General features: G+C 48.3%; 1 protein-coding gene and 1 long non-coding RNA gene across 4 annotated transcripts in view; one reads left to right on the top strand and one right to left on the bottom strand.

The window, feature by feature from the left end:
• The first annotated feature begins 640 nt into the window (after positions 1-640).
• LOC120403878 lies at positions 641-23,873 on the top strand. The gene is made up of 3 exons (XR_005597773.1): positions 641-775; positions 3,784-5,993; positions 21,988-23,873. It is a non-coding gene; the product is annotated as an uncharacterized LOC120403878 (long non-coding RNA).
• Positions 5,677-25,181, bottom strand: part of TMCC2 (transmembrane and coiled-coil domain family 2) — a 70,770-nt gene continuing 51,265 nt past the window's right edge. For 2 of the 3 annotated variants that reach the window (XM_039535754.1, XM_039535755.1), the window contains 3 exons: positions 11,040-11,977; positions 8,511-8,646; positions 5,677-6,016 (listed from right to left, as the gene is read on the bottom strand). In XM_039535754.1, coding sequence (XP_039391688.1) covers positions 5,705-6,016; positions 8,511-8,646; positions 11,040-11,977 — 1,386 coding nt within the window. In that variant the 3' untranslated portion in view covers positions 5,677-5,704. Of the gene's footprint in view, positions 6,017-8,510; positions 8,647-11,039; positions 11,978-16,480; positions 17,049-25,181 lie in introns of those variants that run through there. The other variant, XM_039535756.1, reaches the window with a different exon arrangement.

The raw sequence follows: 25,181 nt of genomic DNA, 5'->3' as shown, positions 1-25,181 counted from the left end.
CAGTTACCTGTGTGCATGTTTGCAGGATCGAGGCCACAGTCACTGAAGAACAAGGACATAAAACTGCCCCATAATATCTATTAAAATCCTTTTTAACATTTCAAAAGTTCTCTGCAATTTTTCATAAAATAAACCATCTCCCCACCCTGGCAAATAACTGCAGCTCTTGAGGAACAAAATCAAGGCAAAATGCCATGAAAATCCAGTGGACTGAGACTCTGACACTGCCCTGATGTGTGACCATGGGCATGTCAGTTACCATGCTCCGTGCTTCTGTTTCCCCTTCCCACCCTTTGTCTATTTAGATCATTAGCTCTCTGAAGCCAGCACTGTCCCTCATTATGGGTATGTACAGCATCTAGCACCATGGGGGTCCTGATCTCAGTTGGTTGCTACCATAATACAAATAATGATATATTATAAAACAGACAGCGATAGGGAGTAGTACTACCCCTTTAAGAGACAGTCTGGCGTTTACAGCCAAGACAGGCTGGACACAGTGAAGGAGCACCTTGCCCCACCCTTGTGGCTTGGCTACATAAACAGGAAAAGGAGGCAGCTGGGCTGCTAAGAGAGAGAAGATCAGCAGTTATGTTGTCTGCTGCAGGTTCCCCAGGTCACTAACCTGTCTTGGGCCCTAGAAACTTTGCTGTTTCTGAATGTAAATCTGGTTGCTCTGAAGTAAGGAGCTTATGATCTTAGTTAAGTGGTTCCTCCCCTGGTCTGGTGCCTCAGGAAAAGGGAGAAAGCCTGCCTGCCTCCAACAACATTAAGGGTATGTCTGTGCTTCCACTGCTGCAGTGATACAGCTATGGTGCTCTGCTGTAGCGTAGACCCTGCTGTGTCTACGCTGGGGGTTAGGATGACCTAACAGGTGCTCAGCGCTTTGAAATTTTCCACAGCTCTGAGTCATGTAGCTAGGTCGACCTAACTTTCAAGTGTTGACTAGGAGCTCTGGTGACTGGAGGTGATTCGGAGGCTTTCTTAAAAGGTTTTTTTTTGTTAGTTTGGTTTTGGCCTCCCCCCATTCTTGAATCCTGTGCAGACCCGAGAAGATACGTTTGCTCAAAACAGCTGTGGCTTGCCCTTTTAAACCAGTGCTTAGAGATAAAGAGAGGGAAACCTGTCAGCCAAATGAAACTTGGGGAGCTCTACGGTGCAGCCTGATCACCACCACCAGGTTAGCAACCCTTCCACTCTGTCCCCTGTGCCTTTTTGCCTTCTATGGCGCGTCTCTGACACTTAGATGGGAAGAGCCAGTGGTCAGCAATTGCCCATATTTCCATAAGGGACAGCAGGGGGCCTGATTCTGATTTTCTACTGTTGTAAATCAGGAGCAGTCAGTGGACAAGTGTGGGGTAAGAGGAGATTTAGCCCCAGCCACCCAATGCGTGGGCCTGAGGCTGCCTTGCATCTTGTCATAATTTGCACTAGTGCAAAGTGGCTAGACCACGCTCTTGTTCTGGTTGAGTGGCACTTCCCCCTCACTTGGCGTGGAGGTAAATGATGAGACGCAGGGCAGGGCAAGGGCGAATCAGGCCCTGCACCTCCCAAGTCTAATCTCCACTACATCTCGCCTTCAAAACGTCCTCCATTTATGTATCAACATGTTCCATCCCAGATTTAGTTCAGCCTCTAAATGCTGCCGATGGCATGTTTGATGCCAGCCATCTAAATGCTTGTCACCAAGTCTTTGAAACTACATTCCGCCAGTGAAACAACCAGCCATTAAAATACATGTGAAGCAAGGTCCTCTTCTCCTGTTTCTGCTACGACTGACCAGAGGCAGTGTGTGCAGGAACAGCAGAGCTATACTTTGACTCAGGTGGGCCTTGCTCCTGAGGAGAAGTGGGTTTGGAGGGTAGCATGGAAGTCTGCCTTAGGGTTCTGTTTTGCCTGTTCCTTTATAGTTTTGGTGCAGCTCATAATGCAGCGGACAAGGGGTATCTCTGTGGAAGCAGTCAGAGACCACAGTGATTGGTGAACCACTGGTCCAGGTGGTAGCACTGTCCATGCAGCCTGTACAGTGATGCGGACAGTGATTGGATTAGGGATGGATGATGCTTTTAGAACGATGGACAGGCAGAAAGATCCCACAGATTCTCATCCATTGGGCAGCAGGGGAGTGGCTGATTGCATGGAAATGCCTCATGCTCTGTCAGTGTTCTAGCTGCAGGAGGAGGGGATCAGGTCAGCATGTGGGTCCTGAGGCACCAGGGAAATAGAGGGCATGGCTTATTGAGAAGGGGAGGAAACAATGGAGGGGTTAAAGGGCCCCTCTTCCTCTCCTTGCTCCTGGTGGAGCACATGTGACCGTGGCAGCAGTAAGTGGTGCTGCAGCCTAACTGAGAGCCGACTCAGGAGTTAGTGGTCATCTCTGCAGAAGGGATGGTCCCTCCTTATCACTGTTGCAAACCATGATCTCAAACTGTTTTTGCACATGTAAAGAGCTGCTTGAGGGGTGGCATGGTCCAGGGGGTAGGACATTGACCTAGGATGCAGGAAACCTGGTTTCTATTACCAATTCTGCAACTAACTTACTGGGTGACTTTAAGCAAGCCACTTCCCTTCGCCTCTCCTCCCATTCGTGTGTCTGTCCTGTTTAAACTGTAAGCTCTCTGGGGCAGGGACTCTCTTCCTACATGTCTGCTCAGCACAATGGCGCCCGGAACTTGATTTGGGGCCTGTAGGTGTTACTGAAATACAAACAAAAATACCATTGTAACTTCTTATTTACATTAGTGTGAAAAAACAATCAGGCCCCCAGAAAGGAGCTTAACCCTTTGCCCAATTAATCAGACCCCCCCACCCCAGTACAGAAGTTCACAAGCTGTCAGTGCTGTGGAAAGGCAAGCAGCCCGTTCACTAGATTGTCTTTTTCAACTGTCTCTTTGCCATGAAAAACTTTAGCTTGTTGCCTAATCCAGGCGGATGCTCTGCTGAAGTCCGTGGAGCTACCCCAGTGAAAGGGGAACCAGAACCTTGATTTTTAGGCCCCAGTGCATGAAAGCATTTAAAACATGTGCTTATGATTGTCCTTCTGCAGGACAGCACTTAAGAGTGTGTTTAAATCCTACAGACTTCAAAGAGACTTTAGCAAGTGTTTAAAGTTGAGCATCTGCCTACATGCTGTCCTGAAGCAGGACACTATTCTGAATCTGGGCCATAAGTTGTAGCCATTTGGAATTATCAGTGTATTAAGATTTCTGCCCCTTGGGTCTGAGAATATCAAACCTAATGTCGATAGATAAATTAGCTCACCGTTTTCAACAGAATCCGAGTTTCCTTGGATAATTGATAAAATCAGGAATGTTAACTCCAGCTAAATCCTTACAAAAATAGAAAATAAATAGATGTATAAAAGAGAGGTTGGGGCTCACCCCCCCCCCAGTCTCCGAGAAGGCTCAGAGTGTTGCTCGTACATTTCATCTGAGCTTTTCCAACGGAGGTCTCTGCAGTATACGGCTGATCATTCTGAAGAGCAGTCTCCACCACCCAACACCAAAGCCAAACATGGTGGGGTGTTATTGCAGGCGTGCCCCCTCCCACTGCCCAAATGTTCTCAGTCCATATCTTAACCTCAAGTGCCCAACTCAAATGGACACTCGAGGTTCCTGGACCCAGTTCTAGGTGCTGGTACGAGTGGCAGAAATGCAGGAGCCAAGCTTAGGTGACCATATTTGATAAGTGGACACCCCACATGTGTTCATCCTTCATAACTGGCACGGAAAAAGGCAAAAGGATGTTGGAGTTTTTGAACGGGCATTTGTAAATGTCTTGCAGGAAGGATTGCCATGAGGAGGGAAGCAAGCTATCAGTTAAAGAACTCCTGGGGTCTGATTCTCCACCACGTTGTACCCTGTGCCACCCTTCGCACCAGGACCACGCTACATCAGAACAGGAATGTTTCACACCTACTTTGCACAGATGTGTCTGCACAATGTGGAGGGAATCAGGCCTAATGCTTCCTTCTCCCAGTCCGTCCACGCTCTAGTCATTTATTCTTTATCATGCATCCATTCTGGCAAAGGTGCAAGGATCATACACAGACAAAGATCTGGAACAGGAAATGCCAGCATGTCCTTTATGAGCCGTGCTTTTTGCATATCATTTGCATAACTGACCTTTGCATCATACAAATGGGATCCTTGCACTTCTGCCTGTTGGAGTAATCCTAGCTAGGATTCACTGGTCAATTAAGTTAGACCAGGAATGAATTTCCTCGCTAGATCATTACACTCCAAAGCCACAGCATGTCCCCGGTGTTCAGCTGAGAAACCAAAAGATAGCATGGACAAGCCCATACCACCTTCTCGGTGTCAAGGCCCAAGAAACCAGGGGAGAGACAATGCAGGCAGTTTTCCTTTAATGGACAGAGGTGACTGGCTGTTCACCTACTTATGACAATCCCTCCTTCCAAGCACTCAATCCTGCATTCCATGCCACACCCACCACATCCACTGACTTCTTTAGTACACCACGAGCATCCGTGGAAGTTCTGGCTGTGTCAGGAAAGCAGGAATGAGCCTCAAAGAGACAAATGGCCAAATTCTCTGTGACTGTAAACTGGGGTGCAGCTCCACTGAAGTCACTGGAGCTACACCCAATTGCAACAGGAGAGGATGTGATTGTGTGTGTGTGTGTGTGTATACATACACACACACACATAAATATGAAACCATTCAAGAAACTTTTGAGACAACATGCTCTGTCTTCTTTAGAGACACAGAGGCTGTGATAGCAGCTGCGTTTTACCCCCACGCTCGATTCACAAATGGAAACAGAATCTCGAAATAAATTAAAACATGCGCACAACACTTTGTGTAGATTGTAAATTTCGTAGGTGCAATCTTGGAAGGTCCACGTGCTCCTGAAGAGATCAAATGAAAGCCAAAGGAGAAAAAAACAAAAGCCAACACAATGTGTTTCACCTGTGCCAGAAGTGTACGCGTTTCCTGATTGGAACCAGAACTGGTATCCACTGGCCACACGCCAATGATCGGCTGTGCAGAGGAAGCCATCCTAATAATAAATAGCAACCCCAATTCTGCGTCTGGCTTGTCAGCTGTTTGGTAACGAGAATGCATGTGCATCTGGTCTGGAGAAGCTGGTGTGATGTGTACATTCTGCTTCATCAAATATGCAAGCTCTCCCGGGAGCAGAAACATTAGAATATTCACTTGAGCTCCACTTCTTCCTCTTGCTATTGATTTCTTTATTGGATCCCAGGTATGAGCTTTTCGCCAGCCTTGTCTTTAAGAAAAAACCTCTCCTCGCTCTAGAGAAAGTTTCCCGGTGGCTGGGTTTGAAGGCAAACTCTGCTCTGGATACAAAGCTTTTAAATTACAGTCCTGGTGGCGACTGGCATGTAAAGAAAGCCTCGTGCCCAGAGACTATTACGATCATGTCATTTAAAAAACAAACAAACAAACAAACCAAGAACATGTCAGTTACAGGCTTCTTCCAAACTCTCCATCGCTCTCTCCATCCTCACCTTCCAGGGCTTCACGGAGGAGTGAACAACCCTGGCTCAACAGGCCATGCTCCTGGCCACAATGAGGATGCTGGATGTGAATACGGATGGGTGCAGGGGGTGGGAAACCAGACTGACTGAATGAATGAAGACATTTTATGGAAGGCTCCAGTTTCTCCCCCATCCCTTTCCTGTTTTCTCAGTAGGAAAATGGAATGCTGCCCCAGGGAATCAGCTGGGGAGCAACACATGCTCCAGGAAATAAGTGATGGAGTCCCAGTGCTTCCAGAGGAAGAGGAGGAAGAGGAACAACAGGGCGGTGCTGAGGATGCGCATGCGGGTCTTCATGAGGGGAGTGATGAAGTTGGCGATGGTGGAGACGAAGACGAGCAGCACCGCCATGAGGGCCAGAATGACGTTGATGAATTTGCCCAGCAGGGCCCGGGCATTGGCGTTCTCCACCCCTTCCAGCTGCACCACCTGCTGCTGCTGCTGCTGGAGCTCCAGCTTGGTGACACGGGTGAGGCACGACTCCACCGCTTCCTGCAGAGGTAGACGTGAACCAGGGTTAGTTTGGCCACAGGGTAGGGCACCACAGTGTAGCAGCTACATTGTGTGGCAGTGTGTGCTGTCTGGTGGCTAGAACCAGGACTCCTGGGTTCTGTGCCTATCTCCGTGAGAGAGGGGAGGCTGGGAAGCCAGGACTCCTGGGTTCTGTGCCTATCTCTGTGAGAGAGGGGAGGCTGGGAAGCCAGGACTCCTGGGTTCTGTGCCTATCTCTGTGAGAGAGGGGAGGCTGGGAAGCCAGGATGCCTGGGTTCTGTACTCAACTCAGTGAGGAAGTGTAGGTGAGAGCACAGCACTCCTTGTTTCTGTTCCTGGCTATGACACCTTGGGACAAGATGCTTAAACAATGCTGTGTGCCTCAGCACACCCACCCGGAATAGCGGAGTGTTGTTCACCTACCTCAGGGAGGTTGTCAGGCTCAATTAACATTTGCAAAGTGCTTTGAGATCCGTTGATGATGGGAGCTATCGCTGTGCAAAGTAGAGTTATTATTAGGGTTCTGATGTGGCGATCTTGTACCACTTAAAGCATCACCCTGAAGAGCCTTACAATGAAGGTGTACGATAGTTAGAAAACCCCAAGTAAGAAATAAGCCAGTTGCAAGACTCCATTTTAGGATCCCTGGTTGATGGGACCCTGGTGCACAGGGCAAAATACTCCTCCCTCCAAACCTTCCCCACCTGCTTCCACATGAACCCGCTAATTCTAAGCATTAGACAGAGGTATTAGAGCAAGAGGGAGTATATAGTATGCACAATGCAGTAGGGAGAGCAGAGATACAGCTCTGTCTACCCACACGTGCCTGGTGAAGAGGGTGCAATGCGTGTAAGGAAAGCACAGAGCTCTTCCACTGCTTTGCAGATTTGCATTTTGCTTGGTTTGCTCTTAATTCACGTGAAATGTATTTGCTTCCCTTCCACAATATATGTGCTATTTTTTCCAAAGGCTGAATAAAACCTGAGCATCAAATATAGTCAATTCCACTGGGATGTTCCCCTAATTGCCACATGGGGGCAGAACAGTCCCCCTGCAGATTGTGCTGAACAGCTACAGTCAAATCCACTCACTGGGGGCCTCTGATAAATGGCCTGTATATTATTGACACCTGAAAGGTGACAATGCAAAGAGCACTGCGATGTGACAGTCCTAACGGAGCACTTCTGATCAGTCCCTCCAGTAATGGGTGCAATACAAAAACCCCGACAGGTAGACAGACGGACTGACAGATGCATAGATTTCAATGGCCTCTCTGGTGCTGTCCGTAAGACCCCAGCAGCCCTGTTTTCAGAGGTGCTCCAGAGAGAAGTGGCAGCTGAGCACCTCTGGAAACCAGACCAAAGCTGGGAGCTGGCATTTGCTCCTGTAGGTTTTAACGGGAATGTTGTGTGTAAGACCTGAGAGGTAACTGTCCCATTCTACTTGTCAATGGTAAGGCCTCAGCTGGAATGCTGTGTCCAGTTCTGGGTGCTACACTTGATGTGGACAAACTGGAGAGAGAGTCCAGAGGAGAGCAACGCAAATGATCAAAGGTTTAGAAAACCTGGCCTACGAGGAAAGGTTAAAAAAACTTGAGCATGCTCAGTCTTCAGAAAAGAAAACTGAGCTGGGACCTGAGAACAGTCTTCAAATATGCTAAGGGCTGTTATAATGGGGATGGTGATCAATTGTTCTCCACGGCCACTGAAGGTGGGACAAGAGTGGGCTTATCCTGCAGCAAGGGAGATTTAAGTTAGATATTAGGAAAAGCTTCCTAACTCTCAGGGTAGTTAAGCTCTGGAACAGGTTTCCAAGGGAGGTTGTGGAATCCCCAACATTGGTGGTTTTCAAGAACAGGTTGGACCAACACCTGTCAGGGATGGTCTAGATTTACTAGGTCCTGCCTCAGCACAGGGGGCTGGACTAGATGGCCTCTGGAGTCCCTTTCAGCCCTATATTTCTGTGACTCCATGTTTCCTGCAATGAGCCCCTCTGCTGCTCTGCCCAGCTGCTAAGTGAGTCACTTGGACCTTTGCACTGTTTCCAGAAACACCCTGTGTTTTCCTCATGTTCAAAGTGAATTTAGTTCACTAGGACCTGCACACGCTGCAGGCACATTTTATGCAGGCCATTGAACAGCCATCAGTAGTCCATTACCAGTCCCGTGAGCCATGCAGCTCCCTACCAGACTAAGAGTCTCTGAGGGTCATGGCTAAATTATCCCATTGCCGTCTCCTCTGGGCTCTCTGTCTCTGAAGAGTGTATCACAGCAAGTGACCGCTTTGGAGGGTGATAGCTCATTCCTTGAAAGCGGGATCCCCTTGATCGTTCAGGTACTAGCCCCACACTTCCCCCCAAGACATGTAGTGTCCCTTCTCCCATTGCAGAAATCTGCCCCCCACCCCACCCCACCGCCCCTTTCCTATCTCATCTGCAAAAGGACACCAGTTCAGCTAAGTAAGGATGGTGGTGTGGGCTCTCCGAGTCCCCATACCTGGATGTCCCTGGCCCTCTCGTAGGACTGATAGGCCACCTTCTCCTCCATGCTGGCTAGCTCTTGCTTCAGGTTGGTCATTTCATTCTGGTGGAGCTCAGTCAGGTCATTCAGCTGCTCTTCCAGGCGTTCGTATCTGGCGGGGGGGAGAAGGTGCATGGGGAAGGTGTGAATGCAGGCAGACGGGTTATTACATTTGACTCATCTTTCTCCTATCATGCAAGGAGAACAGTCTGTTTCCATCAAATTCAGATTCCATTAACTCTAACTCCCCGCCCCAGCCCAAACCTCACTGGTGCCCCAGATATCCAGCATATAGAGGTGACTTGGATGACATGGAAATGACTTTGGGTGTCAAGCAATTGAAGCACTCCACACAGCAATGGCGCTATGGAGCCTAAAACAAATAGGACAGGTTCCAGTGCTGCCTGGAGTTCACAGATGGACACTTTGAGGGATGCAGATTAGAAGCAGAGAGAGGAGGCTGAGTGCATGCAGCGATCGATAACGTGGAGTTTATTTCATCTCTCTTCTGTTTTGTCTCTCGGATGCCTGGTTTGTGCTGCAGTCCCCGAGGAGCTGGCCTCGCTCTCAGAAGCAGCTATCTTGGATTCTCCAGCATTCCCTTCGCTGTGGAAGGAACTCAAATGGCCCTGAAACCAGAGGTCAGTGGAGCTTCAGAATCTCCTGGTTACCCAGCTCCTAAGCATCTCCCATGCTTCCCTCTCTGAGATGAAATGTGTTGGAAGGGGACCTTGTGTCTAATGGGATGGGAGAAGCGAACCTTCCACCCCATCTTATCCACAGAAGAGGCATAGCACGGGCAACAGCAGTACGAATTCAGCCCAGTGCCTTAGCCCTGATCTCTAAGGATAAGAGGGCAGATCAGCTGCCTTCATCACCCATTCAGTCCTTGGACTTTGTGTCAAGACTGCCATCCAAGTGCCCACAACAGGGGTGGCTGCCACTTGAGCTGCACCCCCACCTCGCTTCATATGGGCCATCAGATGGCAATGGCTTTCCTACTGGACCTGGGTCCCTAGGCTGCATTCAGACCAGCAAACTCTAGTAGATGAGAGAGGCTCTGTGACCCTTACCCCTGGTCCCCTTTGTTGGAGGTGGGAGGGGGGAGGAAGGAAGGGAGGGGAGTTTCTCTGGCCACTTAGGACTATCTGGATTTGGGAACATGGTGTTTTATTTCCATCTCCTCTGACATTGGCAAGGATATTTCAGGACATTTTCCAGCTACTGAGAAGGGCTTGGAAGAAACTTCAAATAGCAGGGCTGGCGAAAGAAAGGAACCCCAATGACATCACAAGCCCGTACATCTGTAACGTGTGAACTCTCACACAGGCTCTCAGCTGAAGAAGTATTTTTAAACAAGGTTTCAGCTTTTGTCCTCAGCCAAAATGATCTAAACAAAGAAAGCCCAAGCAAATGCCCCCTTCAGAAGCTGGTCCTTATTTCCTATTCCCAAGAGTTGAGAGGGCTGGCACTGTCTGTCGAGCAAGGTGATGCATTTCCTCTTGCCTCTTATAAATAGCAAATAGCCTTTTTTCTCAGGGTGACTGGCAGAGGGGAAGCATCACGGGATTCCTTTAGGACTATTGGCTGCTGGGAGATCCTACAGCTAAACAGACAGAGCCTGACTCTTCAACGTGGAGGCTACATGGGAGCTTGCCGGGATCAATGTAACAAATGCTGGTTCCTTTCCCTAATGGGAACAGAGTCCCAGGATTCCACTTCCCATGGAAAACAGAACGCTCAGGTACTGCAGTATGTACAGAGCCTTTCACCACTAGATTTGCCCTTTTGAATGGCTCGGCTTTGTTTCATTCCTTAAACCCGTGGTTCTCAGCCTTTTTTTTGATCTGTGACCCACAAAATGGCCAATAGACCATCCCAGGATCCACCTTATTCAATAATCCTTTGTAGCTGGGTTTGTGAGTTTAAACTATAGTGCCCCCTCACTAGTAAAATATATTGGAATTTACATCCCCCTAAAAAGTCAAGTGCTCTCAGTAACACCCAATTTTTTGTTTCTTCAAAGACACTGTCAAGGTGTGTGGCATCATTGCAGTAAATCAATTACTTTCCACACTGGGAAGCTTGAAACGTGAATCTACTTCCTTACCAATATCCTCGACCTCTGTGCACACACACTTATTTGTTATTGTTGTTCAAGTGTGCACAGCGGTTTGTTATTGTAGGGTTGCTTCTGAGGGCCAGGCTGCATACACGGCTTTGTCACGGTAGAGTTGCTCAGGGGGTGCACAGGAGCTGCGCACGTTGGTTTGTTATTGCAGGGTTGCTCACAAGCACTGTGGCAGTGGGCGTTGAAGGCATTTGCTTTAACTGAACAGCTCTGCACAACGAATTGAGAAGAACTACATATAAAATAGCAATGCTATGAAGGACCAATGGAGATGCAGGCCCACTGGTGTGAGCCCCGTAGGAACAGCCTTGCAGAGGCAGGAAGGTGGCACTCACGCACGCGCTCACACACAGCTGCACTGGGGCTGGCCCTACCTGTACCGCTCCTCTTGCAAGCACTGCGTCATGTAGGTATAGTCCCTCTGCAGCTGCGCCTTGAGATCCTCCATCGAGTCCTCCAGGTGCGACTGACTGTCCTTAATCTCCCGGAGCTCCTCCAGGATGGTGTCAAAGTTATTATGGTGACTGTCCAGGGTATTGGACTTGGGGCTCCCCAAGCCGCCGGGCCCTGCCCCTGAGTTGCTGCCCGCTGCCGATCCCGAGGTGGCACTGGAGCACTCGTCGTCGCTGCCGTACTTGGGGCTGGACACCAGGGTGGCGCTGCCGCTCAGAGTCCTCGAGGCCTCCTCGGGGTGCCCGTCATCCAGAGTGTCCTTGAGGTGGGCGATGTTGTCGGCGCTGCCAAATTTGTTCCGGATCAGGCTGGCGAACTCCCGGGGCTTGGAGACCACAGCCGTGTGGGTGGCCTGGGACAAACCCGACAGGCTTCCCTTGACGCCTTCCACTACCCCGCCTCCAAAGCCGCTGATGCTGGACCGGACGTTGGCCCCCACATCCTTGAGGCCCTGGTGCATGTCCCGGAAGACATCCTTGGGCTGTCGGGAGAGCCCGTTCTGTTCAATCTCCTTTAGCTTCTTGTGGTAGTGCTCAAGCTTCTTATGGAGCTGGGCGATGGTCTGGGCCGACTTCTGGTTCTTCTTCTCAAAGACTTGCTTGATGCGGGAGGCCTGCTGCTTGTCAGCGTTGTTGGCCAGTTTCAGGTACTCGGCTACGTTGTCGTCCCGAGCCTCCTGCTCAATCTTGATCTGCTCGGTGATCTTGAGGATTTTCTGGTGCAGGTGGTCGATGGCAGCTTTCGTCCTGTGCGGGTCTGGGGTGCCATCTGGGACATCCAAGCAGATGTTGCTGATGTCGGCGTCGCCATAGCTGGCGTTGGAAGGCAGACTAAGTGTGCTCACGTCCCCTTTGTCCAGCTGGGAGCAAAGAGAAAGGAGAAGAAGTCTGAATAGAGGGGTCTAAAAACAATACACCTGGGGAGTGGGGGGAGCCTCCGGTTCCATAGCAATGAACAAACAGAGACAGAGAAAGACGAGAGAGAGGGAGAAGCAGCTTGGTTCCTGGTAGATGTTTCCCACCAGTAAAACCATTACTGGCACCATTTGTAGAAGCCAGTGAGAAGATGCTGCAACAAACTGTTCAACTGGGTACCCTTACAGCAGATAGGCTATTCTTTGAGTAAGCTTTTGCTCTAAGGTCACCTTTCACAGGACAGCTTGCCGCTGACATTTTACCCTCGTTCAATGCAAGGATAGCATGCTAGATGCTCCGGTGTTTTACTAGATTTGCAAATCCAAACCATCTGGGGAAAATATCATTGAAAAAAGTTATAAGTTTGGAAGCATTTCAGGTTCTAACATCTCGTACTCAGGATCTGTCTCCTCTCATCATCTAAGAGTTACTGCTTTGAGAGTTCTAACAAGGTTTAGCACAATTTCCTCCTAAGCTGCAAAGGTGGGGAAGTAACATTTTCTCCACTTTCCTGAGGAGGAAATGGATGCTCCGAGAGGGGCAGTGATTTGGCCTGAAGCTATTCAGTGAGTCAGTTTTCCCTCTCTAGCACCTGGCATTGGCCACTGTCAGACAGTGACACCTTCTTCTGTAATAGGATTAGGGTGACCAGATAACAAGTGTGAAAAATCGGGACAGGGGTGGGGGGTAATAGGAGCCTATATAAGAAAAAGCCCCAAATATCGGGACTGTCCCTATAAAATCGTGACATCCGGTCACCCTAAATGGGATTCCAGATCCCTTCACAAACATTCTCAACCCCTCACATCCAGCCAGGAGGGAAAGGAGCGCTTTAACTTACATTTCACAGACAGACACCCTGAGGCACAGCGAGGGGAAGTGACTAGCCACAGGCCACATAAAAAAGTTACGGGTTTAGCCAGGAATAGAAACCAGGCTTGTCCCCAGTTTGAAATGCCTAAAGCACACTGCCTTCCCATTTGAAAACCACACATCTTCCAGTAACTGAGTTTTCTATGCAAATTGTTATGCAAATCTAAGTGACGCATAAATGGCTTCCAGCTTCTAAAGAAGAGTTGGCAAACAATTAAATATTGTTGGCAGACACGGCCTGATTTCTAATTTCCATCACATTGTCACCGAATGACCCTTTAGTACAGTATAATTTTGATAGCTCGTTACTTTGGAATACATTATCACCAGCATCTTGCACAGGAGGAGTGGCGCGTTCTCTAGAGACTGCACGTAAAGGTTTAATAACAGTGACATGTCCTAGACGTGGATGAGACAAGCACAGATTTCATTACTAGGAAGGGATTTGCCTCTGTTGTTTACTGTTGATTCTCCTCTCCTCCATGGGTTACTGTTATATTAACCATATGGACCCCTCTATTAATGAATTCAGTGGAAGCAGAAACCGGCCTTAAGACAATAAGCTCCTGGACCCAGTGACCTTGTCTTCCTATATATCTGTGATGTCTCATGAGCACCTATGGTGCTATAAAAATAATAGAGAGTCTGATCTTGCATGGAACACCCATTGACTTCAATGGAAGTTCAGCACGCAGAGGGCCCAGAAGATCAGGCTTAGGAGGTGATCTGCACTGTTCCATTGGATGCTTTACTCCCCAGGCTGCAGTGGTCCATCCACACAGTGACCAGCCAGTCCTTCTGTCGGGTCCATGCATGGCTCCTTGCAGCTAGCGCTACTAGGTAAAGGTAGCTCGAATTTGCAATGGGATGTGCAGCATGTGGATACTTCTAGGGAACTCAAAGGGCGCTTTTGGAGACCAAAGGATGGAGAAGATTAAGGGTCCATCCATGCTGGGGATAGTTGTAGCAGTGTAGTAGCTACATGGGTGTAAACCCCCAGCACAAATGCATTGTGTCAAATTTGTGGCTTGCACTAGTACAAATTTCCCTGTTTAACCCTGGTGCAGCACATCTACACTGGGGCTTTGCACCAGTACCGACAGGCCTTATGCTGAGGATTGAGATGATCTTTGACTATACACCTCTACCCTGATATAACGCTGTCCTTGGGAGCCAAAAAAATCTTACCGCGTTATAGGTGAAACCGCGTTATATTGAATTTGCTTTGATCCGCCAGAGCGTGCAGCCCCGCCTCCCCGGAGCGCTGCTTTACCGCATTATATCTGAATTCATGTTATATCGGGTGGCGTTATATCGGGGTAGAGGTGTACATAGAAATAAAGCATTTTCTCTAAAATCAGACATGTTCCTTCTTCAGTTCTTGCCCCCATCCATGGCCAAGAAAGAGATTACAAATGAGTGGAGGGAGGGGAGAATGGCAATTCCCCTTTTTGGGGTGTTATAAAGGCCTCGATTTCTAAAGATACACCTCTACCCCAATATAACACGACCCGATATAACATGAATTCAGGTACAATGCAGTAAAGCAGCGCTCCAGAGGGGCGGGGCTGCATGCTCCGGCAGATCAAAGCAAGTTCAATATAATGCGGTTTCACCTATAACAAAGTAAGATTTTTTGGCTCCTGAGGACAGTATTATATCAGGGTAGAGGTGTATTGTTAAGACCTGCAAAGACCTTTGAAGATGCAGAGAAAGCCTGTGTCCCCTCCCCTACTGGTATGTTTTTCAAAGCCCTGGTCCTTGGCCAATAATAACATCATGCCATAATTGTTATATACGGTAACAGACTAGGAGCAAGAATGTCATTGAATTACAAACTGTTTGCCACAAGATTGAAATCCACCTGCTGCAATATACTCTGGAGGGAGTTTTACTGTTTTTTTTAAATTTCTAGGTGCAATCCTAGCCTAGTGAAGTCAGTGGGAGTTTTGCCATCTACTTCCATGGGGCCAGGATAGCATCATAGAACCGGAAGGGACCTCGAGAGGTCATCTAGTCCAGTCCCTTGTACTCAAGACAGGACTAAGTATTATCTAGACCATCCCTGACAGGTGTTTGTCCAACCTGCTCTTAAAAATCCTCAATGATGGAAATTCCACCACCTCCCTAGGCAATTTATTCCAGTGTTTAACCACCCTGACAGTTAGGAACTTTTTCCTAATGTCCAACTTAAACCTCCCTTGCTGCAATTTAAGCCCATTGCTTCTCGTCCTATCCTCAGAGGTTAAGAACAACAATTTTTCTCCCTCCTCCTTGTAACAACCTTTTGTGTACTTGAAAACTATTATCATGTCCCCTCTCAGTCTTCTCTTCTCCAGACTAAACAAACCCATTTTTTTCAATCTTCCCTCATAGCTCGTGTTTTCTAGACCTTTCATCATTTTTGTTGCTCTTCTCTGGACTTTCTCCAATTTGTCCACATCTTTCCTGAAATGTGGCACCCAGAACTGGACACAATACTCCAGTGTCGGCCTAATTAGCACGGAGTAGAGTGGAAGAATTACTTCTCATTTCTTGCTTACAATACTCCTGCTAATACATCCCAGAATGATGTTTGCTTTTTTTTGCAACAGCATTACACTCATAATAATGAGTCATACACTGTTGACTCATATTTAGCTTGTGATCCACTATGACCCCCAGATCTCTTTCTGCAGTACTCCTCCCTAGGCAGTCATTGCCCATTTTGTATGTGTGCAACTTATTGTTCCTTCCTAAGTGGAGTACTTTGCATTTGTCCTTATTTAATTTCATCCTATTTACTTCAGACCATTTCTCCAGTTTGTCCAGACCATTTTGAATTTTAATCCTATCCTCCAAAGCACTTGCAACCCCTCCCAGCTTGGTATCGTCCGCAAACTTTATAAGTGTACTCTCTCTGCCATTATCTAAATCATTGATGAAGATACTGAACAAAATCAGACCCAGAACCGATCCCTGCGGGAACCCACTCATTATGCCCTTTCAGCATGACTGTGAACCACTGATAACTACTCTCTGGAAACAATTTTCCAACCAGTTATGCACTCACCTTATAGTAGGATTTCACCCTTTGCCTTCCTTTTTCACAACGAGACTTCCCGATGCCCCGTAAGCTGACCAGCTGTGTATCCCCTTTATTATTTGTATTATGCTCACACTGGGAGACCCTCAACCAAGGTCGTGGCCACATTGTGCTAGATGCTGTACAGACACGAAGCAAGAAGCAGCCCTGCCCCGAAAAGCTAACACAGGAAGGATTGTTACCTCATTTCACAGACTGAAATTAAGTGACTAGTACAAGGGGTCCCATAGAGAGTCTGTGGCAGAGCCAGGGATTTAAACCAGGTCTCCAGTCTGGTGCCTTAACCATATCCCCATTCTTCCTCTGTCATTCACCTCTCTCCCTACAAACAGAATAAGAAACCTCCTTCTGGGCATGGCCTTTAGAGGAGCTTAGAATGCCAGGTACTTGGCACATCTCAGGATCACACCCAGCAACCCCTCAGCCTTTTACTGCTGGCAGTACCAACGGTTTCTCATTCAATCCACCCAGATCAGCATTTACAGGGTACCTTCCATTTTTCATCTGGATCCACCAACTTCTTCCGTCTCATGGTAGTTCAGTCCTCATGGCTGAGCAGCTTGGAGAATCCAGCAAAGCAAGAGCAGCAAGGGAATATAGTCTGGGGTTTGTAAATGACACCAGGGACCCATCCAGAGCATTTATCGCTCTGTTTCAGATGCCTTACTGTATACTGGGGCAGGGGGCAGAAAGCCACGGGAACAAAACTCATCCCATATGCAATCCTGGAGAGAGCCGCAAACTTGCTTCATCGTTATTAGATCAGCACATTTAAAAAAAAAACCTCGTAGACTTTACAAACTGCGGCTGCCAGGCTATTCTTAGCCATATGGTTGCTCCTGTCCTTTTCCAGGCCCAGAGCCCAGGGAAGGCTTCACCCTTGTCTCTTATCGGCTGGCAGGAATTGGAAGCTGCAGGAAATGGATTTTTTTTCCAGCTGTATATTGCTATACACAGTAAAGGATAAAAGCAATTTAAAAAAAAAGAAATAAAACAACCCAAGATAGAAGCTCCGATGAAAGCTGAAAGAGGAAACTGGGCTCAAGCAATTAACTGGAGAAGTTGCTCAACTTTGTTTCCGTAAAATGCATAATTATGGCCGAGGCTGGGTCATTTAATTCCTCTTTTTATCAAGTACACAGCCCACGCTGAGACGGGGGGGAAGTGGGCACTGGAAAATACTCCAGGTCACCAGCATGACAAACCTACATCAATAGGAGATGGCCCTGAAAATCTATTCGCTTCCAGTGGTTCTGGAGATGGATCTTCTGTGTGTGTCTGTGGGGGGGGGGGGTCATTTAACACGAAGGCTGGCTGATTCCCAAACTTCTGGGCCAGATTAATTCAGTGGAGTGATGCTAATTTACACCAACTGATGTTCTGGCCCTTAGTTGACCACAAAGCTGGGAGAAAGTAAGAGGCTAGAACAACAGCAAATGCATGGAAAATACCCTAGGGCCCAGGTTTTTAAAGGTATTAAGCATTGCTTTGCTAAGCAGTGAAACGCCTAACTGATTTAGGAGCCTAAATCTCATTTTCAAAAGCGATTCAGGCACTTAGGAGACAAAGTCCCTTGACTGTCAATGGGATTTTGGCTCAGAAATCCCTTTTGGGAATGAGATTTATGCTCCGAAATGAATTAGGCATTGCAATGTGGAGCACGCCACCCCCTAAATAACTTTAAACATCTGTGCCTAGGTCCCTAAACAGTGCGAACTAGTGACTAATACCCAGGAGACCTAGGCCAATATGTTCAAATTTGAGCGGCCAAAATTAGGCCTCTATATCCATATCTCAGTACCCAACGCACTCGCCTCTGTGGAAGCTGTTTGGGTCACTTCTGTACTGACTTGGACAACAGTGGCTAACAACTGGTGCTAGCCTGCAGGTCTCTACAGGGGTTTGCACCTATTGAGATAATCAGGATTTACTCTTAATTACGAGTCAGGTTGAGCCTTGACCAGCCCAGTCAGTACAAACCCCCTGTATGTACGTCTGTTAGTCTATAAGGTGCCACAAGACTCTTTGCTGCTTTTACAGATCCAGACTAACACGGCGACCCCTCTGATACTTGACCCCTGTATGTCCTGATCTTCACTTAGGGGTGCACTTATACTGCATCGGGGCTATTCACAAGTACAGACAAGGCCAGCCAATCCCCGTGGCATTACCCAGAATAAAAGCCCCGGGTTATTGAGAATTCTCTAATCTCTACCTACACATACGTTTCCGCCCCCACCCTCCCCATATGTGTGCAAGAGAGACAGCATGTTTGAGCAAAACATGCTAGCGGAGACCTAGCACTGCACTCAGATGCTCCTGAAGACATGCTGAGAACTGCCAGACGATGCTCCACCAAACACCTTCTGATGGGGAAATCAAATTGCTCATGGAGCCACGGAAGCTACACTGCACTTAATGCAAAGCAGCATGGTTAATGCTCGCTTTTTAGACAGACGTCCCTGGACTCAAGCACCACATCAAAGAGGCAGCAGCACTGACGAAAGGGAGATTAAAGGAGTACCACACCCTGCCTGGCATGTATTATTCAAGCTTCCTGTCTCTTTCAGAAAGAGCAGGGCACGTCCGACTGGAGAAGTTCCATCAGGGGTCACGGCTCCAAAGTCGCTGGGTTTCTATGTTAATCGTTTAATAAGAAATCCCATTTCACGCTGCTTCATTAAATTACCTGGGGCACCGATGTCATTAAGTGAGGTTAAAAGGTTGATGTGGAAATGAGGCAGAGCCAGACAGTGCAAAGTCACTTTAAAGCAGCACTAAGGGAATAATCCTGCCTGGGGAAGGGGGAAGCGAAGCAAAGAAAACGCTGCTTCTCTGCACCAGGCAGCAGGACGACAGCGTCTCTCTGTCTGACTCTGCCCCGATGGTGTAAACAGCCCAGCGGATTACATACTTAAAACTGGTTGAAATACTGAATGCAGGCAGCTGGCCACCTTCGGACCAAATTTATCCCTGACAGCCATGGCTGCTCTACCTGACAAATGGGTATCTGCCTCTTATCTCTCTGCACCGCTCCCATTAGTGCCAATGGGTATTCTCTCTCGTGTGTGAATTCTATTACAATGAAGCCCCTCGTCCTGACTTTGTTCTCTCCTACACAGATATAAACAGCCAAATTGTGAGCTCACTGGGGCAGGGACGCTCTTCTTCCTTACTTCTCTTCGCAACGAAGCCCCGAGCCTTGAAATAATAACCAATAGCCCACGCAGAGGAGAGGGCACTGCACTAGTTTTAACACGCTGAGCATCTGGCCTTGTAAGTCACTGTTGCTTTGTAGGGTTTGTAAGGCTCCGTTGGTTTCGATGGAGCTATGCCGGTTTATACCAGCTGAATAGCTACTCATCCTGCCATTGTGGGGAAGTGGGGTTTGACGATCACCCTAATCCATGACTCTGGTGAGATCCAGGCAGGGTGTTGGAGGACGTGCAAGAATCAAGGATCTCCACTGATGTCTCGGGGCGTCTCCAACTAAGCAATTCCCTTTACACACCATTAAGCAGGCTCAGTTTCCAGACTAGGTTCCTGGTTTGTTTATCTTCTGACTGAATAGAAAGTGGAGCTATTTCAGGTGCAGACTTCCAACAGAATTGAAGAACACTTTTAAAAGATCAGTGGCAGGAATCAGCAGCGACTGAGACAGCTAGCAATTGTCTAAGGATGCTACGAGCTAATTCTGCAACAACAAGAAGAAAAAGGCCCTAAAATGATAAACCTGACAAGGGTGCTCATGAATGAGAACACTTCATTTTCCAGAGAACAAAAGCAACATCTGTGCTTTTTTGTCCACGTGCCACTCTCCGCAAGGAAAACCCGCCTAGAAACTAGGAAACAGCTTGGGTTTCCAGTGAGGGGCCAAATTCTGCTCTCAATGCCTCTGAAGGCAGTGGAGTTATTCTGGGTTTACACTAGCATCACTCACGGCAGAATCCAGTCCAGGGTGTTTGCCCTGAATTGCTCTGTGGGGAGAAGGGGATGTCTGCACTTGACAAACAGTTCCGTGCCCCAAAGCTGCAATGTCCAGAGATTCATGCAGATCTCTGGGTGGCCGGAGAAGTCAGGAACCTCTGCAGGAGCTGGGAGTCCCCATCCTGAGCCCTGGCACCCATGCTGCCATGATAACAGCTGCAATCACCCACTTCAGAGGGGGGTTTGCACAGCTACATACATGAGCATGGTGGAGGGAGGAGCTGCTCCCTAGCTCTTACTTCAGACCACATCCCCTAAGCTATGACGCTAGAGAGGCACTGCTGCTGGTGCTCTCCCCATTCCACATGCCGTGCATGGTGGAGGATAACATGAAGCCTTAGTCTTTAATCTCCAAGCAGTTTCTCCCCTCCACGGGGGCTACAGCTCAGGAGCGTGGAGTGGGGGGATTCCCCGGACCCATTAGCCCACACCCCAGTGCAGGAAGGCTTTGCACTTCCGTTCCTTGCTTAGCACAGAAAGCAGCTTCCTCAGCCTGACCTGAGACTGACACCGGAGCAGCGCAGACTGCCTGGGCGCTGAGCCTGCAAGCCCCTGAGCGAGAGCTTGTGCTGGAGCCGTGAGGACAGCCCTGAAAGGCTGCTAACATAATGAGACAGGACAAGCAGGCTGGCTGCTAATGGCAGAATCGAGGGGAAATGTCTGAGAAAACCCGACTTCTGGATGACTGCGTAAACAGCATGGGGGGAAGCAGCAAAGCAGCTCATCTTCGTAAGCTGGAAAGGGGACGCAGCCACCATTCAGGGAGGTTTACAAAGACACTGAGGCCAGACACCACTTTCATTGACTGTTTGGTGAAGAAAGCTTGGCCAGAGATAGGACACCACCCTGGGGCTCAAAAGATGCGGGTTCCACTCCTTATGCTGCCACAGATGCCATGTGTCATGTTGGGCTAGTCACGCAATCCCTCCGTGCCTCAGTTCCCCATGTGTGCAATGGAGACAACAGCACTGCTCTACCTCTCAGGCATGTTTGGAAGATACATACATTAAAGATCATGAGGTGCTCAGATACTACAGCGCTGGGGGTGAGCCATAGGTGCTGGAACTAGGGGTTCTGCTGCACCCCCTGGCTTGAAGTGGTTTTCACGATATCCAGGGTTTACAGTTTGGTTCAATGACTCTCAGCACCCCCAATGTACATATTGTTCCACCACCGCAGGGGCCAGCTAAGTACTTAAGATAGAAGGCGTTGGGACAACTGTCAGATAAATAAATCTGAGATCCAGGCTGACCTTAAACCTTAATTTTCCTGACAGCTTGTAACAATCCACGCTTCACACACGTGCGCAGGCAGGAACGATCATACACACAAGCACCCAGGAAAATCTAGCCCCACATCGTGCTTGGCAGGACAGTAATCTATAGAACATTAAAACTTCATTTCTGGCTTCCATGTTCTCTGCAGGAACCTGAGACCCAGTGGCAGGTCATGTATTCTGGGAGACAATTACTGTTCCCATTTGGAAAGCGGCTTTGCAGATACCAGGGGTGGGTGGGTGTGTGAGAGGAAAGGACAACTGGCCCATGTGATGTAATCGGACTAAAAGGAATAATAATAATAAAAAAAAACAACCCAGCAGTAGGACAAGATTTTCAGGGCAAAGCTGTTTTAAAATCATAACGATCAGCCACATCTGGGGAGTTGTTTTGTTTTTCATTTTCAGCCCATGACAAATATTATCATTTTAGGTCTAATCTTCAGTAAGGGCTTGATCCAAAGCCCATCAAAGCCAATGGGAGCTGTGGGGGCTCAGCGCCCCTGAAAAACCAGGCTATTTCCATTTAGATGCCCAACTTTAGGCAGCCAGGTTTGGGCTTTTTGGCTGGCTCTCGACAACTGAGCATCTCCCTTTCTTTGCCTTGTGTTCTCTTTGTTTGGTTCTGTTCCATTCTCTATAGTTTCTTATACCGTGTTCATCACCTTCCAGTAGTGCAGGGAGCCATGGGACTAATATCTGTCATGTATTGTTTGTTCTTATCCTCTCCCCAGGTTGGCAACTGGCAGCAGGATACAGGACATCTTACCTCCCAGTCTCCCAGGTCGGCTGGCTCTTTGGTGGCTTATGTGAAATGGATTTAGTCCAACTCCTTTCGAAAAGAGGTCGATATCACCACAGCTCCCATCGCTGAGCCTATCCTGTGCAGCACTGAGGGTAGGTCTACGCTGCAATTAGATACCTATGGCTGGTCCATGGCAGCTAACTCAGGCTCATGGCACAGGGCTGTTTCACTGAGGTGTAGACAATTGGGCTTGGGCTGGAGCCCAGGCTCTAGGACCCTGCGAGGTGGGAGGATCCCCGAGCCTGAATGTCTACACCGCAATAAAACAGTCCCGCAAGCCCAAGTCAGCTGGCATGGGCCAGCCGTGTGTTTCTAATTGCAGTGTAGACATACCCTGAGTGCCCTCAACTCCAGCTGGAGTCAATGAGAGTGGAGGACACGTGACACCCCACAGCCCAGCGCCTACCATCGGTGCTAGTGGTGGCAGACTCAGCAGATAAAATGGTGTCGATGGGGCGGGAAACCGAAGTCTCCTCTCTGGAGAGGGTCTCTCCAGGGCAGGGCTAAAACATACCAGCAGGGGGAGCATGGGAGTAACCTGCGCTGCTTCCCCCCATGTTGCAACTTGTCCTTCGGCTAGAGGAATATGGTGTCCGGGGCTGTCTACACCGCCCCTCTCAGGTGAATGCAACTCACAAAGCTCTGCTCTGTCTCAGATGCATAGCAACCCAGAGGGAAAACCAACCCCGTTATTATTTTCTAAGCAAAAGGCCAGTACAGCTTTCTGCACCATTAACAGGAAATGCCATTTAAATCCCAGCAAACCTAAATGACTGCCCAGTGGATTTAACAGAGGGATTACTGAAAGCCGCACTTTTTATACATGAGGAAAGCCTTTCACAAGTCAAAGCAAAATTAAACTTCCATTTGTTTCCCATCATTTCTTTTCCAAGGGCGGCTAAGGGGGAAATGGAGAGTTAGTGTGCATCTGGTGAGTATGTGGGATGCAGGAGGAAAAATGATTCTTATAAACACAGTTTGAACCAGGAGAATGGAGTTCGGCACAAAGCTCCATCTAATAAGCTGAGCAAACATTACCTTAAAGGCCACAGCAGGAGCACAGTTATGCAACGTTGATTTACTATCGCTGTTACGATGTCACTGCAGTTTGGACACAGGAAAGCTGGAGGACAGAGGACAGAGCTTGGGTGGACAGCTGCTTTTGGGTCCTTAGCGAGCTCTCTTGAGAGCTGAGAACTTCCTGAATCCCAGGATTCTGTGCTGCCCTGTGGCCTCTCTGGTACAATGGTTTGGGTCCTACTGTGCACTGAGCATGCATTCATGAGTAGTCTATAAAATGACTGACCGTTTATTAAAACATCAGTTAATCAACTGAAAGAGCTCCACAGGTTCTGTAGTGATGGACACCTGTGCAAAATGGCTTGTAAAGTGTCACCATTCTGATCCAGTCACACAGCGGTGCTTTGTGTCCCTTGAGGGACCAAGTGGTTTCGATGATATAATGTGAATGCACCACGGGTCCTTGTGTGTATAGTGAGGAACCTTTGAGGCTCTTTGCCCTCGATGGAACAACCCCAAAGACCCCAAGAATTACTGTTGCTGGTGCCTGCTCTTCCTGTAATCAATGCTACATTACTCTTCCATCGCGCTGCTCAGTTGAGGATCTCAAAGCACTTCACAAACATTAATGATCCTTGCAACAGCCTTGTGAGTTAGGTCATTATAATTAGCCCTGTATCACAGATGGGTGCACTGAGGCAAAGGAGTTGAACAGAGAATAGAACCCAGGAGTCCTGACCTGAAGTTCCTGTTGCTCTAACCACTTATGCCACATTCACCTCGCAGAGCAGAGAACAGAACCCACTCCTGACTCCCAGATCTTCACTGCTGTAAAACACTCTCCCTCCATGGCCAGGAACAGAGCCCAAAATGCCCAGACCCCCACCTCTACTCCCTGAGCACTCTGACTATCATTGCTAATGCCGCAGCACTGCCTAGCATACAAGAGCAGACTATGGAGAAAAGATAACAAATTAGATAATAACAGATTCCTCCTCCAATTCACCAGCTTGAGAATATTTCTTTTATTTAATCTGGGGAGCTGAAATCAGAGCTTTCCACACAGTCACAGATGCCCTGAAATCAAACATGCCAGCCGATTTTATTTATTCATAGAAGCTTTTCTCAGTTCTGCAACAAGCATTAGAAATGTAACTACTGACTGCCCCTGCAAATCCATGTCCGTTTTATAATGATCTTTCTCTCGACATTACTATAAGATCAACAATTGCCAAGACCTACCTCCATCTCACGAAGGATACAGGAACCCAAAGATTAGTCCACATGGGTTTTTCTGCGGCTTTGCCTTAGACAAACTGAACTGGAATGTGACGTGCCAGTGCAAACCTGATACATCGTGCCGCCAGCTCTCCCTGCCATGCTGAGAAATGCTGGCTAGGGGAACATGCCCATCCAATTACCTGCGAAGTTTAGAAGAGAGGGAGGGAACTAAGGGTATGTCTAAACTATAGCCGCTACAGCAGCACAGCTCCTACACTACCGTGCTATAGTGTAGGTGCTTCCCACGTTGATGGAAGGCGTTTTTCCGTGGCTGCAGCTAATCCATCTCTTCGAGAGGCAGTAGCTAGGTCAACAGAATTCTTCTGTCAACCTCGCCGTGTCTACGGAGGAGGTTAGGTCAACCTAACTTCATCGCCCAGGATGCAAAATTTTTCACAGCCCTGAGCAATTTAGCTAGGTCAGACTAATTAGACTGACTCCAGTTAGAACTGAACAACTAGGGCTCTGTTCCACAATTCCAATGCACTCAAAGCTCCCACTGAATTCCCTGGGAGTTTTGAATGAGTAGGGTGTGACGAAGTGGGAATGTTCTTGATGTATTCTTTGAATACTGAGTGAGAAGTATTGACCTGGGAAGGTTGCAGGGGTTTTGCTGGAACTGTCTGCACTGGGGAAGGGAGGATACCGGAGCATGTAACATGAGAACCCAGGAGGGGGGTTGGAGACCAGGTAACACCTCTGCCCGGGAAACTGGACAAAGGACACAAAGGCTGGGGGAGGAGCTGGGGGGGAAGCTGAGTGAGACAGCTGGAGGGAGTTTCAGTTTGGAGCTGGCTGGGAAATGGAGAGGGGAGCCCCGAC

The sequence above is a fragment of the Mauremys reevesii genome, linkage group 4, assembly GCF_016161935.1.
Source record: "Mauremys reevesii isolate NIE-2019 linkage group 4, ASM1616193v1, whole genome shotgun sequence".
NCBI lineage: Eukaryota > Metazoa > Chordata > Testudines > Geoemydidae > Mauremys > Mauremys reevesii.
Note: the sequence above shows the minus strand (reverse complement) of the source record. Positions and strands in the feature narration are given on the sequence as shown.